Here is a 16,291-nt window from a genome sequence, read left to right as displayed (position 1 = left end):
AGTGCACTTTGTGCTCACACGACCAACTTTCTATGAAAGAAATCTCTCAATAACTTCGATAAAACACAAAACTATTTCCTATTGTTTGTAACAAATTTTTTCTTTCATAAATAATATGAAATAATTGTACGACAAAATATTCATGATATATTTAAATAAAAAATTTATCCTTTCTTTTTTGAAAGAGAAATATTCTCACATCCTGTCAACATTCAGACATTGAGCTGGATAAACTAGCATTCATATTTCTACTTGATTTATTTTATCATTTTTTTTGTTATAAAAAATAACTTGACCGACTTGGGTTAAATTTTTTTTCAGATCTTCTTTAGAGAATTATCAATAATTATTGCATTCTAGACCACACACCCTCCTCCTCCTCGCATTTTTGCAGTTTTTTTACAGCTTCTACAAGTTTACTTTCCGAAAAAAGCATATTCCTAAGACCAGGAATCAAACCTAAATCTACCTACTTACGCATTAGAACACTCTACCATGGTAAGGATGATAAGTGCACTCAATTTATTCCACACTTGTATCTTATTTTCCATGTTTCGTACCGGTACTTATCTCGTGACTTTCTGCGTTTCGCCGTCCTTCTTATGACCTAAATTTAAATGCAGTTTGATAATCATCGTTCTCTCCGAAATTGAGAATGTATAGGTTAATCTGCATATTTACCTTGCTATCTTTCAAGAAACGTAAGATCAGAGTCAATACCTTTATCTATCTTCGAGATGTTATTGCCAACAATATTCTAACATACGTACTCATATCCGAGTAGAGTTCATTTTGAGCATGCCTTAATATTTATTAAACCCTTATTGGGAATTGAGTGGATAAACGTAGATTAGACATTCCCAACCTATGCCTGATCAATTTGTTTATAGAATGAAATAAGATTTTGCACTATTCGAAAAAAATAAATAGACCCAAAAGAAGCCCAATCTTGATTTAGAGAAATTTCCATTGCCCAAAAATATTTTCAATGAACCTGAAAAATGATTCAGGCTTGAATCGAACCTCTTTTGGGCGTGCTCAAAAACTGATCATTTTTACTCGGGTACCCAATAATTTTCCAATCACAACCTTCTGAACTAAACTGAAACGATATCTTAGTTAGTCATTTATTAGGAAGTGTTTATCAGGTCCATAATAGGCTTACAAAAATTACTTCTAAATTAGGTACTTATTGTTACAATATCAAAGATTTACATTAGGTTAAGTATTTTCTTTAAATTCCAATAACAAAGTATTTCAATAATAAAAAAATTTCCATGCATGCATGTTTTTTTTTCAAAAACTTATCTGTATGCTTCAAGACTTAAAGATATTACAATATATTGAATTTCAGAAATCAACTCCATTACAACTTCCTAATCTTTCTAAAGTCTTTCCTAAAGTTGATACATTAATATATTTTCCTGAATAAGCTCTGATTCAATATTATTACAAATAAAAATTCTTTTTACAATTCATGTAAAATATCAATAGATTCCTTTTATAATAAAGGATCTGGTTACAATAATTCATAAACCGTATTATATCTTTTTTTTTATAGTTTTCGCAATTTTATTGAACACTAACAAACGACTTTCTATGAGGTCTTTCGCCATATTGAAAACACTAACACTAGCTTATTACATATGTATATAGTTCCTTTCTGGTAGAGAGTCTCTACAATTTACATCAACATGAATAATAGGATAAATTAAAAAAGAAATATATATTTATTAAAACAATATATTTCTTTTTATAGCTGAAATAAAAATAGTGCCTCGTAAATGACAGAGTTGGTAATTGAAATATTTTTTTTCACTGCAAATCAGAGCTGATTGTTAAACTAGAAGTGAATGCATGAATGTAGAGAAGCGGCGAGTAGGGTCCTACACTAACAAATCTACAACAATGTCCAACTAGTAGGTTCACAGTTGGCTCAAGCGGAATTTAATTTACGTATGAATCCAATTTTTGAAAATGAGGGTGCGACTACTCTCAAAGTGAGTATATATGAGAATGGTGTAGTGTAGGGGGTGACGTGTCGATTCGATTTGGTTCGAGGAAGATTCATTGCACACGTACAGGGTGCAGTTGGCCGAGTCACCGCCTCTCGTGTCGGTAACGAGCGGGATAAACGTTGTTCAACGATTTATCACGAGATGCTTATCGTCATTCCCTTCTATAGGATACCTAACTAGATCCCACGCTCGAGATCACAAAAAATATCGAAAAATATGCGTCCAATATTTTTCCTGATAAATGTAAAAATCAATGCTCATGAAAAACAATGTTTATTCATTTATTTTATTCCCCAGTCAGTTGATTCAACGAAAATCCAGTTCGTTCCAATACTGAAATCCCTTTATCCACTGTTTCATTTTTAACTTTGGGATATTTCAATATTAAATATTGCTTAATTGCTTTTCTATATCAATATTTTAATATTCATACATTAATCTAGATGATCGATTGGGGTAAGTAAATAATAACAAATTGTTGTTAAGTTAAATAGGTTTGTTGGTTTAATTAAGTAATATAAATATTAAAATGAAAGTTATTCGATTTATTACTCAACAAATACGACTTCTCAATATTTTAACTTCAATATCTTTGATTTAAAGGAAGAGAGGGTAAAGTGGAATGGGAGGGAGTAAAGTGAAACGTTCAAGAAAATGTACTAATTTATTAGAATAAGTTTAGAAATGCCGATTGCACTTTTTGTTTATCAATTTTCAATTCATTAATGCATTAAAAATTATTAACATTTGTTGATTTATTGCACGCAGAGAAATATATAGTAAAAATTACCATGAATTTTATAGTAATTTGGTAACACTGCAGTGTGAGAGTAAGAATTACTATACACATTGTAAAAATTACTAAACTGCATAGTAATCTTTAAGTTGAAATTAGAGTAGAAATTACTATGCAGTTTCGTAATTTTTACTCTCACACTACAGTCGCACCAAATTACCATAAAATTCAGGATAATTTTTACTATACACTTCTCTGCGTATAGTTAATTTGTTGATTCACGTTTTTTCTCAGTGTTCTACTTTATTTCAAAATGTAAAATGACAACATCCCTGATCTATGCTTAAAGTAAACGATGATACTATAAATTTATGAGTAATTGTATCGTTTAACCTCCACAGCTCCGATGCATCGGACTTTGAAATTTTAGTATATTGTAGAGGTGATCATGCTCATTAATTTGATATCCATACATAGAGCGTAGAAAGCATTTCTTTACATAGTTTTTTTATATTGAAAATTTTAATCAATACGCTGATTTCTTTCCATGCAACATTTCTCAGAAAAGGTTTGTTCAATTCAAATGACATTACTATCTAAAGAATTTTTGCAAAATTAAGTAGTCTTTGTTTACATTTGTCAAAAATATGATATTCGTTACTCTTAAATAATTATACTTATGTTATAGAAAATTGAAGACTAGGCAACAAGGAGGGGGCGTTAAAAAGTTAAAACAAGTGTTAACATTGGGTCTAAATTTTTAACACTCCTTCTCTTCCTCATCCATCCTCAATTTTCTCCAATACTGAACCATCTATTTTAGATGGAGTACATCTTTAATTTTTCAAAGCTAAAAAACTACATAAAAATATGTTTTCCGTGCCCAATATGTATGTATATGTATTTTCTGATTCAGCTTAAAAAACTCCACAACATACTAAAATTTCAAGGTTATCGGAGCAGTGAGAATTGAACGATACAATTACCAATTTATGTTTACCAGCTGACCCGTGCGAAAATTTCGCACAATGTTGTAGTTTAATATTATATGTTAATATAATTTAAAAATAATTAAATGTATAAGTTCATGATATTCTAACAATTATTGGCATAAGTTATTAATTTTGGTTATGTGTTTATAAAAATTTAATCTTTCAAGGAAAAAGCACGTTTTAGAAATAATAGATATGAAATTCATTTATTAAATAATTTCCGAAAATCATCAGACTAAAATAATAATGAAATCTGTTAAAATCTATTTAAAATTTATCAAACAACTTTCTACATAGTTTGTGTATATGATTTTTAATAATAATTTATAAGTAGAATGCAATAGTTATTAATGAGAAATAAGAGAAAAACTTTATATAAATTGTTTTGATTAGTATTTTCGGCATTTTTTCCTAGTAAATATGGTGGAGAAACAAAGACAGACCCCGCGTTACAATGTTAAAACATAAATTTCAAAAAAACTGTGTGGTGAATCATGTTGAAATTTAACTTAAATGCACTTCAAATACTATTCTTTATGTTGAGTTTTTTTTTACTGTGGGTCAACTGTACGAATTTTTTATAAATCATCAATTTCCGGTAAAATTGAACAAGGACAGTCATAAGAGCTCATTTATTTTTGCATAACTTTAAGTAAGTACACGGAGAAAAAATTCCGTTAATTTTTATTTAAAAATCCATACAAAAATTACCGTGCTGCTCAAGAATGTGAGTTCAAACTTACTGAAAAGTAAAAAGTAATGATCAACATACAAAAATTATAAGTTACATAAGAAAATGTATCATTCAGTTTTTTGAAAATTACTTTGGCAGCACCAGAAAATTTAGTGTTCCACAGCACCTGAAAATTTAGTAACGTTAGCTGTGATAACTACGTAACCGACAAACAATTTTATTTAAGTTTAGTGATAATTTTTTTGGTTATATAAACAAATAAATAAATAAATTAGGTTCATTGATAATTAACTTTCTTAACTAATTAATTCGTTGGAATGAAATACGGCACACGTTTTACAATACTGCCCCCCCCTATCCCTACGATCGGGATCTTACGCAGAAAACCTGTGTCGTCGATACACAACCACCCGGCTCTCCGAAGAGATCTTCCTCTCCCGCTCACGGTGGCCCGAGAAAAATCATATAAATGACTTTTGTCTCGGCCGGGACTCGAACCCGCGACCCATCGTGTGTCAAGCTGACGCTTACCCATGAGTCCACCGCGTCAATCCGTTTAAGCTTATCATAAATTGTTAAGATATAACGTGTTGCCGCCAATATTGAATCGTAACGAAAAATATGAATGTCATCTTTGTTTACAATATGGAAAAAGTAACTATAGCACTGAGGGTGTTCACACAATCAAAAACAAAAGCCGTAAGATGTACGCATGCGTACAAACCAATTTTTAACTTATTATGATGTTAGTATGCACGCGTACGTCTTAAATTGTACGTTTTACGGCTTATGTTTTTGATTGTGTGAACGGTCTTACAATACAAAGAAAGATTGTGTTGGACCGATAATTCGAAGATTCCCGACCCAGCACGGAAACTCTCGAGAATAGAAAAAATTATAGGAGAGCACCCGAATTTTTCCTACCACACGGATCATAATAAATTATATACAGATTCTCATTTTTTTCTAGTCACTTACTAATTTTTGTTTAAAGTTTGAATAAAAATTAATATTTATCGAATATTACCGTGCTGCATAAGAATTTTTACTTTTACTCTTCTTAATAAATATTGAATCTATAATAAAAATTTTAAAAGGATTACTAATTTTTCTTTGAAGGTTGTCTTAATTTTTTAGGGAATTGACATTTGCGCGTGGATTGTTGTGCTGAGCACGGTAATTTTTATTGGAATTTTTTCTCCGTGTACATCTCCTGAACAAAGTAGTAGAAAAATCTCTTTTCTTTTCTCTCAAGTTATAGAGGTATCGTCTTTCAGATAAAATTAAAAAAAAAGGGTAGTCAGCTGTGAGTTTTGCCAATGCCAAACTACCTTAATACAAAAAATTTCTGACGTAATTTTTATAAATCGCTCTACTAAATGTCATAATATAACAATACTATCAGTCTTTATAAAAGGAAATTATTACTACCATTTACTTATCTAATTATCAAAGGAAAATTACAAAAAAAATATCAACAATTAATTTATTTATTCATTCAATTGGAAAGCTTAAAAGTGATTCGAAGACGTGCAAAGTCTGTGTATATTGAGAAGTACATAATCAAGATGAATATTCCTGATGTTTAATAAAATCAGTTTGATATTAAATGTATAAGAGTGAAAAATTGAATAGCTATGAGAATCTTAAATAACTCTAGTCAATTGTGTCGCAGTGATGTCTCAGTAAGAAAATAAGCCATGCCAAGTCGTTTGCTTTTGTGTGATCAAGAATATTTTGTCTCTTTCGAGTTCTCTTTCTCTACATCTCATAATCGTTCCGGCAACTCCTTCTTCTCAATACTAAGTATATAAAGAAAGAAAAAGTGCCACTTCTTTCTTTTTATCTTCACTCCACATTTACAACAACCTCAGCGCTATGTTCAAGGTAATAAAAGCTAAGAATAGACAATTTCATTTATTTCTTTGTTCTGATACTTCTTTTTCTACTTGATCCAATGAAAATCCTTTTTCTCATCTTCTAAAAATGTTTTCATGTATTTTTTATCTTCTATCTTAATCTCAATATCCACTATAGATATATATATCTTCTCTAACGAACATTCAAGAATTATCTAAAGAACAAAGATAAATTAATTTATCAATTTTTTTTTTCAACCTCTTTCCATTTTATTTTCATTTAAATTGATGAGTTTAAATATTTCTGTCCAGGTGAATTCATAAAAGTTGATTGGTTCTTTATTGTCAAATATTTATTTCAATAAAACTCTGAGAATTAATAATACTTCGTTCTCAAGTACTCTGGGATTTGAAATCCCAGTTTCATCAAGTAGTCATGAATGTCTGACACAAATATAGTTTGACCACTTGCCTCCTACCTCAAAACCGTTTATTCTCATTCCCACTTGGCGTCTTAATCGTGACGTATGACAATTCAGTTGTCGCAACTCGTACATTATAGTTATGTAAACGTCACACGAAAATTAGGATACATTTTCTCTCTCCCTCACAGCACACATTCTCATCTCTTACACTTAATCCTCAACTTGGCTTTATAATCTGAAATATTGGCTTACACTTGAGTTATCACTGCATCGCTTTCTTTCATAATAAATTTAATTAATATTTTACGGAACCATATGTATTTGAATTATGTTTGAATTATTGACAAATGAATCAAAGGCTTTGTAGGAACATGGAGTAGATAATTGAGATTGAAAAAAGAAACTAAGACAATCAAAGATAAAAGTAATAACAGTGATGTATCTAATGTTTTTTTTGGAGTTATTTCTATTCTAAACCTCATTCTTTTATCTACTTCTTATTTTTTGGCTCGTAAAAAATATTTCTGTATTATTGACCCCAACCTAAGCCTCTCATTTTTATTCCAACTTTCTTACATTACTCATCTCCATAACTTATATAAGAAGATTTGTTTCTTTCAGGATTTTTTTCCTCACTTCACTACATAAATTAAACGCTTTTTTCTCATGGGTAAATATTAGAAAATAAGAAATGAATAATCATTAAAATAAGTAAGAAAAGTCCTCTATTAAAATACAACTTTGTATTTTGTAATATATTTTTTGAGAAAAAAAGTAAATAATAAACTTTGGCATTTACTAATTTATTACAAGACACGTTAGAAATATTGATGCAACATTGGATTGAATTTTTTAGTTCCGTTTTTTTGTATGTAAGAATTATTATGGTTGCACCATCTTTATTCGTATAGCCACCAAGTTAAAACCTTGCAATAGAGAAGTCATACTGTATTTAAATTATGGTTTGGCTGCTATATTTTATTCGCATGCACTAAAAATAATCTTAAATAACATCACTCATTTAATTAATACTGTCCTATCTATTGAAACTCATGACTTACTGTCAGACAAAGAAATACAATTATAAAAACCGTTCGTGTGAATGTAATTAAATATTTATAATATTTCTTTTTTATAAAATCGTAGAGATTACAATTCAATAATGATAATAACAAAAAAAAATGTAAAATTACCGTAACAAATACCAAAAAACAATAATTAAAGAATACAAAATTAAATCGACCAATCAGAAAAGCGTAACCATTTTATTCGTGCGCTGATTGGTCATTTTTATTTTTAAATTTTCGAAGTGAATAAAAATAAAAATTAAAAATTTTTTTACGTTGTTGATTTAAGACAACGCGCTCGAAGAGCGAGCAGTGTATTTCTAGTAATCTATTTAATGTGAGTAAAGAAAAAGGAGTAGAAAAAAAAGAATAAAGTGGAATATACAGAAAAAGAATACATTAACTAATTAATCAATATATTAACAAATATAAGTAATTTTTAATGTATTAATAAATTGAAAAATTGATAAACAACAAGTGCAATAAGCGTTTTTTAACTTATTTTAATAAATTAGTAATTTTTTTCAAGTGTTTCACTTTGCTTCTGTGTTTTACTTTACACTGCAAATCCAAGTGTGTTATTCTTATAGACACTTTTAACACACTAAGCCTCTTCAATGTTAAATGCCGTAAACAAACTATAGGTTTTAACACACTATGAAATCTTTGAAAAGTGTCTACAAATCATCTATAATTTGCTTATGGACATTTTACATTTAACACAATTTATGTGTGTTATTTTTACACGTTTATGAAATCTCAATTAGTTTGAAAAAGACTGAATCACTTTTTGTCGAATAAAAAGTTAATATAGAATTGGATCTAACTATGGGAATAAACTATTAATTTTTAATAGTGCAGGCAATATATAATTTTTTTTTATTTTTGCGTTTAATTCCTTTAAAGGAAGTAAGTTTCCGTACGAAAACTTCTTTACACTAGAACTAGAAAAAAAAGCACACATAAGTGTTTGCTAATTATTACAAAAAATACTCAACTACAGTTTTTTACCAATTATAAAGGAAAAAAAAAAACAATTTAATGACAATGTTGTTTCTTATTATTTAGATATTGCGGTTAAAAGTGAATATAATTATTATCAAGATTGTGTAAATCAGAGAAAATTGGTAAGAACGAGCAAAACAAGAGTGTATGAGTCTTAAACTCGGTTTTAAAAAGAAAAATGACTAAACTAAGCTTTTCTGGGCAATCGCCAAGACCAAACAACCTTCTTTGTCAAGGCAAGTTCTGAATACTGAAGTTAATCTGACAGAGACAATACTTGGAAAGACAGACGACCATTTTACAATTAAAATATTTCTCAAGGGACTTCTCTTCGTGTTTTTCGTCATTCTTAGTCTCACCCTTAATTCTCAATCTCTCCTTTCTTTTGCCTTCGAGTCTTCGAAAATTTTTTTTTTCCTTTATTTACCACACCTGGCGTCAATTTTTTCCTTCGCTTCTCTCCCTCCTTATATTCAAAGTAGTTAAATGCGATTTTTTCTTCCTTTTTATTCATTTTATTCAAACTTGAGTGGTATTATCACGAAGCGAAATAAATTTTTTAAGTGAAAAAAAAGGACAAAATGTTTTTAGAGAATAGTACCGAAATGGAAAGAGCTAAAAAAAAAAGAATACATGAAGTAAACCTTATCAGTGGAATTCCAACAACTTCCTCTGCATTGCGAAAAACTTTTTTTATTGATATTCAAGATACTCATTCATGAAGGGGCAACGTACAGTACAATAGTATTTTTTTTACACTTACTGCACCAAGGAAGAAAGAAAAATAGAATTTAGATTCTCCATGACTAGCACACAGACTCAGAAGAGTCAATAAACTTTTCGGACTCTCCCCTTTTTGCTCGTTGAGTGGATCCCATCGTCATTGTAACCCCTCGTAGAATTGTTAACTTTCAAATTATGACAAAAACAGACCGTTACTATTTATTTTTATTGTCCAGATGTCCAACCCCAAAATCTACCTCGTCAATGAACTACAGAGAAATGATGCAGTCACTAAATGTTTTCTGATTTATCATGAAAATTTATTCCTTTTATTACAATGAACATCGAATGCTATCTTAAAATCATCTTGGAGAAATAAGCTGACAATATCATTTTATACGGTATAAAAATAGTCATTTCATCAGCTATATATTTTATATTTAATTCGATACTAGTAAATCGAAACTATTGGTGCTGGCACAAATCATTTGATATCAAATTTACGATTCAGAAATTATTGACTCTGAAAACAATATAAATAAATTTGTAGATAGAAATAAATCAAATAAATTATTTTATTGTACTAAAAATAGTTACTTCATTATTATTTTTGGTAAATTCATACTATCGCGGTCCCCTCGTTTTTTTAATGAAGATTCGGAAAAATTTAAGTGTTGTGTGATATATCACTTGAAGTGTTTAATAATTAAACATCTAAGTATTTACAATGTTGAACACCATAAACAAACTATGGCATTTTGGTAAACGACAAAAAGCGTTTGAAAGTCGACTATGAAATAGCTATAGTTCGTTTATGATGTTTAACATTGCAAACATTTGAAGTGTTTAGTTTGTAAACACTTCGATTTGCAACTTTGGCTCTGGAAAATCCAAAAATCATCCGATTTTAATGAAATTTCTTTTAAAATCTTTGTTTTCACGGCGAATTGATGGAAAAAAATAAGTAAAATATCTTACTTAGGACTTTCATATGGTTTGAAGACTTAATGCTTTTTTGTTTCTTAATAATTTTACAATTTTTTGTCTATTTTATTAAAAAGATAATTTACTATGTACACTGCAAATCTCGAATTTTGGAAGTGTTTTAATTTAAAACACTTAAAGTATTTTAAAATGACGTCAAACATTTGATTAACATTGTAGTCACTTTTTAGATGCTTGGAAGTGTCTAAAAAGTGACTGCTATGACATTTTGAACCATCTAAAAAGTGACTAAAATGTTAATCAAACGGGTGACATTATTTTAAAACACTTTAAGTCTTAAAGTTAAAACACTACGATTTGCAGTGTCGAAAAAAGGATTGAATAAAAATTATTGTATAGTTCAGAATCATTGTGGTACATTTCACAGAAAAAGTGAAATTTATTCTGAAAGATCGTATAATAATTTTAGTATAGTAATAATAATCTTATAATCTTAGATGATTGAAAAACTGCAGATTCCATGTGATGTGTAATTGACAAAAAAACCATTTTCAACTATTTGTACAACTGCTTAAAATCATTCTATTCACTTGCTTTCGATTAGTTTTTATTTTATGAATATTAAATTTGTTATAACAAAAATGCTTGAAATTTTTTATATGATAGGAATAGATATAACTTCTAAATAAAAAAAACATTGAAAAATTTATTAGTTGATAAATTACAGGTAATTGTTTAAAAAATAGTGGTATTTTATTTATAAACAATTAAATATTCTTTTATTCCTTGGATAAATCTCTAAAAATTGTACACAACATGTCTTAAATCTCCAATGCGTTATTTCCGCGATATTTAGTAAAAAAAATCTATTGTTTATAAACAAAAAAGCTCAATGTAAACATGTTTAATTTTTGTATTTTTTGAAACCCATTGACTGGACTGAGTGATTGTGGATCAAATTTATATTTAATTTCTGGTCGAAAGCATCTGGTCAACAGTCAGTGATAAATTACAACTAGATCGTAACAAACAACTATGAATAAATAAATAAATATTAAATAAAATAGATGATCTGTTTGAACTAAATAAATTCTACTTATGTTTCGTTATCATATTTCGAGCTGTTTCTATTTTTATAAAAGCAATCAACCTTTATCATTGATTTTTTTTCTGCATGTATATAACTGAAAAAATCTAAAAAATGATTTGATATAAGTTATTCTAACCTACTTCTTTCAGTACTCGAAGATAGAATTTTAACGAACATATTGGTGGTAGTTTCATTCCCTCTCGTGATTGTGGATCACGAAATGTCACTAGAAATCTTAAAATACGCGTGTCACATTGAGGATTGAATTGCTGACGTAGCTTTCCTGTATTACACTATGTTCTTTCATTTCTGCCCCTATCATTCATATTTTTCTCCATTCTTCGAGCACCCTATTCAAAATACGGTACGTGTTTTCCCTATGACCATTTTAAAATCCTTCTCAGCCAACAAATAAACATATTTGAACATGCTCCAGGGGCTTATCTTATCGCGTCTCGATTTTCTTCAGATATCTGTTCACTCCAATACTGATTCTACAACCCTCTTGGACGTCTCTATGAACTCTATACCTTCGCTATAACATTTCCAATGATGTCTGCGCCGCATGGAATTGACATACATGATCGATCTCTCGAGGACACTTGTATCATCTGTATACCTTTTGCATGACAAATTTCCCACCTTTCCCTACACTAACTTGTCATGCCAATCATGACTTTCATCCATTTGCATGCATCAAATTTTTCGTAATGCTGATATGCAGAAACATTTTTTTTTAAATTAATCAAACATAAATTTGACAGTTTTGGTGCTTCATACACAAGCTGTTGTCATTACGCTGTAAATTTAAGTGTGTTATTTTAATACGATAAAACTCATTCATGAGATTGACACTGGAGTCTCTTTTAAAATATTTTCAAACATATTCATTTCTATCATAATACCATTTAATAAGATTAACCCACGAATATAATCGAACGAACATATTTTACAATTTTGTACATTGGAACTTGTAGCCCTATTTTTAACGTTTCTTTACAATACACATCATGCATCAATATAAATATAACAATATTTCCATTCAAACACACATCCAAATCTGGGTTCAAACCTCTTTTCATCAGACCTTCAATATTCTTTATGTAACACAGACATGATAAACGTAACTTATCATGCCTGTAGAGCGGGATCTAAGTAATTTACTTAAATCCCTAGTAACTTAAATACTCAAAAACGCAATCATGATCAATTCTAGGGTACAACACCAAATTTTTTCTGAGTTGTTATAACAAATAATGACAGATTAAATAAAGTTTCGAACAATCCTATGAAGTTATGTAATTTTGTTTGTTCACAAAAACTATACAGGAGCTCTTTCCACTGTATCGCTAATCGGTTACTTAGGCCCCTCTCTATGGCTAAACTAAGTTACTCTTATCATAACCTGTTATAAGGGTAGTGTCACTGAAGATGGCCCGGCTCCTAGGATAGCCCACTGTTAAAAAACAGTTTTGATTATTCGAAAAATTTGAAATTTCGCGGGTTTATGCTACTAGTTCCGTAGACAACACATAGACAGTGAAATCCAAATGTCTCGAATAATCATAACTATTTTGTAATAGTGGGCTATCCTAAAAGCCGGGCCATCTTCGGTGACACCACCTTATATAAAGTTCCGTGTGCACCATGAGACCGTATGCTTCGGACACGATGACATCAGCACGAGTCGTGCGGATACACAGTCGTTCGTTATATTCCAGATTCATAAAGAATAAGTAAGGTATGGATAACTATTCGTTTTTACTAAATCACACTTTACTCAATTAAATTATCACCAATCATCGCAAGTTATTTTTCAATATATTTAAAAGTTAGTTGGTGCAAGCAAGATGTAGCATGCTTGCAAAATAAACAAATCAACGATATCTCTAATCGGACCATCATCCTACTTTCTCCTTTATAATATAAAAATGTTTTACGTTATGACAATAAATTATTGAGTTCAGTTTGATTCATTATCAATTTGATATTTTTTTTATATTTAGATTGAGTTACTCCCGATATAATCACGAATGTTTTACTACATAAAACAGTAAGCTTCAACTGGTTTGAACAGGAGACATTCGCTGTGCTTATACTTTTAGTACTGTGCATTTACTTTACGAATTTTTATAGTACTTAGATATCATAATCTAAAATTTATTATATAGATGGTCATAAATATTAGAAATTTATATTAAAAATACCTTACTGTAAGGTTACACACTGACAATGTTGAATTTACTAAAAGAGTAAGGTAAATTTTATTTCATTGTGTAGTTGTCCCTATATTTACGACAAATATTGATAAAATTTACCAGAAATAAAGTTGTATACACGTTATTTTTTCTCCGTGTAGTTGCTATATTTTTCATCTATGTGAATATTTACAAAAACAACTCACCTGCTCCACCCACACGTTCGTCGTCATGATCTGATTTTTCAAGTTCTGCAACAGAAATAAACAAAATTTTGTTCAATAATTGAATTTATTTTAATCAAAATGAAAATTATACCTTATTATTTTCCGAATCAATGATATTAATGAGAAAAAACTCATAAACTTCAAATTCGTTTATTTCTTAATAATATTTAATCAAATATCAGCTTAATGGTATCGCTATATTTATAAAACTAATTGACACGAAATTGACGTATTTTAGGGGATTTTATTAAATTCAATAGCTCGAATATGCAATTAGTATCGAACAAATTTATTACCAGTTTGATGACGTAAAGAAAATAAATCCTTTCGTGATTCGACAGACGGTAACACGACTAATTGAGCAATGGTCACGAACACAACATCTACTCTCGAGCGTAAGTTATTTACTTTGAGTAATATACATGCACCAGGCACCACCGTTTCTAAATATTTTGTAAATTGAGTCGACGCTGTACAAACGTGAGACTGAATTTCATTTATGGAATAGCTGATCGTAACGCGTAATGCAATTTCCGGGATGGAACAATTTCAAACTTTACGATAGCTTCTCTGTGTTAGATGGTAACTCATCGGTGGTTCGTTGCTTGCTTCATGTGTAATTGAGGTGATGTGTGCTTTTACATGATGTGTCGTATCAATCTTCGCATCAACGATCACTATCGAATAAGAGTCAAAGACTAAACCTATTTTCCATCATATTAAATTTCATACCAAACACATTTTATTTAAAAACCTTTCATTTTGATTTTTACATGACAAAAAGATTGAGTAAAAATTGTACTGAAATTTAAAGTAATCATGGCTCAATAAACTTTCTGGGCAATATTATTTATGCAAATAATGAAACACTTAAGGGTTTATAACGTTGAATACTATAAACATACAATAGCATTTGGATAAACAGCAAGAAACGTTTAAAACAAGTGTTTAATTTTTACACTACAAATTTTAAATTTGGAAGTATTTTATTTCAATGCACTCAAAGTGTTTTAAAGTGACGTAGCCTACTTGATTAATATTGTAGTCACTTTTGATGCACTTGGAAGTGTTTAATTGAATATATAACGTCATTTTGAAACATTTTAAATGCATTGAACTAAAACACTACGATTTGCAGTCTAAGCACTTGGATGTGCAGTGATGAAATTGACCAAAAATTTTTAAAAGTTGATTCTGAGGCCTTTTATTTTCCATTAAACGCCTCTCAGTGACAGAATGCTATGAATAAAGACAAGAAATTCTTTATCTATTCTAAATAAGAAAATGAAACGAGTAGGGATAATTAATAGCCTGCTTATAGAGAGCTTGCTGCGTAAATTTTACTTAATCTCTTTCCTCAGATTAGAACCTTATTCATTGATTCGATTTTAGTAGTAATTAATGAATATCAAAATCAATATTATACGATAATATTTGGCATAAACTTTAATAAAAAATTTATTCAAAACAATTAAGTGCAGTAAAATTTGTTGTACTTTATTCTTCATTAAAAAAAGTTCATTTTTCCTCACTTTGAGGATGTACGAGCGTTAATTTTTTCATGGTAGAATTTTTTGAAATTTTGATATTCGATTCAATTTTTACAGTAAAAAATTTTATAAAAATTTCAGCACAATTGTGCCGCTACTTTTCGAGAACTATTAATTTGAAATTAATTTTTTTACACAGGTTCTTATGGAGATCACGTGACATCTTGCTGAATCTACATTTACCTATTGAGTGCTAATATAGTTTTAAGATCTCCGTAAGAACCTGTGTAAAAAAAATAATTTCAAATTAATAATTCTCGAAAAATTATTAATATAATAAATGCACTATTTTTTGAAAATTCTTTAAGCATCATAATCATAGTTTCACATTAGCAGCAATCAATGCATACAAGTGATTTTATGACTACTGTAATGAAATTTAAAATAAAACAGTCATAAAATTTTTTATTAACAATTAAAAATGATTAACTGGTATGAAAAGTAACTTATATGAACTTCTATGATACCAAACATATTTACTGGTTTTTTCTATTTCAGATTAAAAATTAATTTTCAATTCAATTCACTGAACTGTATATACTTTTAACTGTACTTTTTAATATTGCAACAATGAACAATTTTTTTTCGTGTAATATATTGCTTTCATGATTAAACAATCGAGCGATTCATTTACACTACGAATTTGAATTTGGAGAACATTTAAGCTATAACTTTTTCATTGGTGTAAAATTGGAATGATTTATTCCACATAATTGAAATATAAATGCCTGGAGTAGTTTAAGCTTTTAGATTTTATCGCGA

General features: G+C 29.2%; 1 protein-coding gene across 1 annotated transcript in view; it reads right to left on the bottom strand.

Moving 5' to 3' along the window:
• The window catches only part of nAChRalpha1 (nicotinic acetylcholine receptor alpha1), a 154,121-nt gene that overhangs the window by 43,880 nt on the left and 93,950 nt on the right, over positions 1–16,291 (bottom strand). The window contains exon 3 of the mRNA XM_035079209.1: positions 13,959–14,003. Within this exon, the coding sequence (XP_034935100.1) occupies positions 13,959–14,003 (45 nt within the window). The remainder of the gene's footprint in view (positions 1–13,958; positions 14,004–16,291) is intronic.

This window comes from Chelonus insularis, unplaced genomic scaffold (genome assembly GCF_013357705.1).
Source record: "Chelonus insularis isolate UGA/USDA-ARS -01 unplaced genomic scaffold, ASM1335770v1 contig_23_pilon, whole genome shotgun sequence".
NCBI lineage: Eukaryota > Metazoa > Arthropoda > Insecta > Hymenoptera > Braconidae > Chelonus > Chelonus insularis.
Note: the sequence above shows the minus strand (reverse complement) of the source record. Positions and strands in the feature narration are given on the sequence as shown.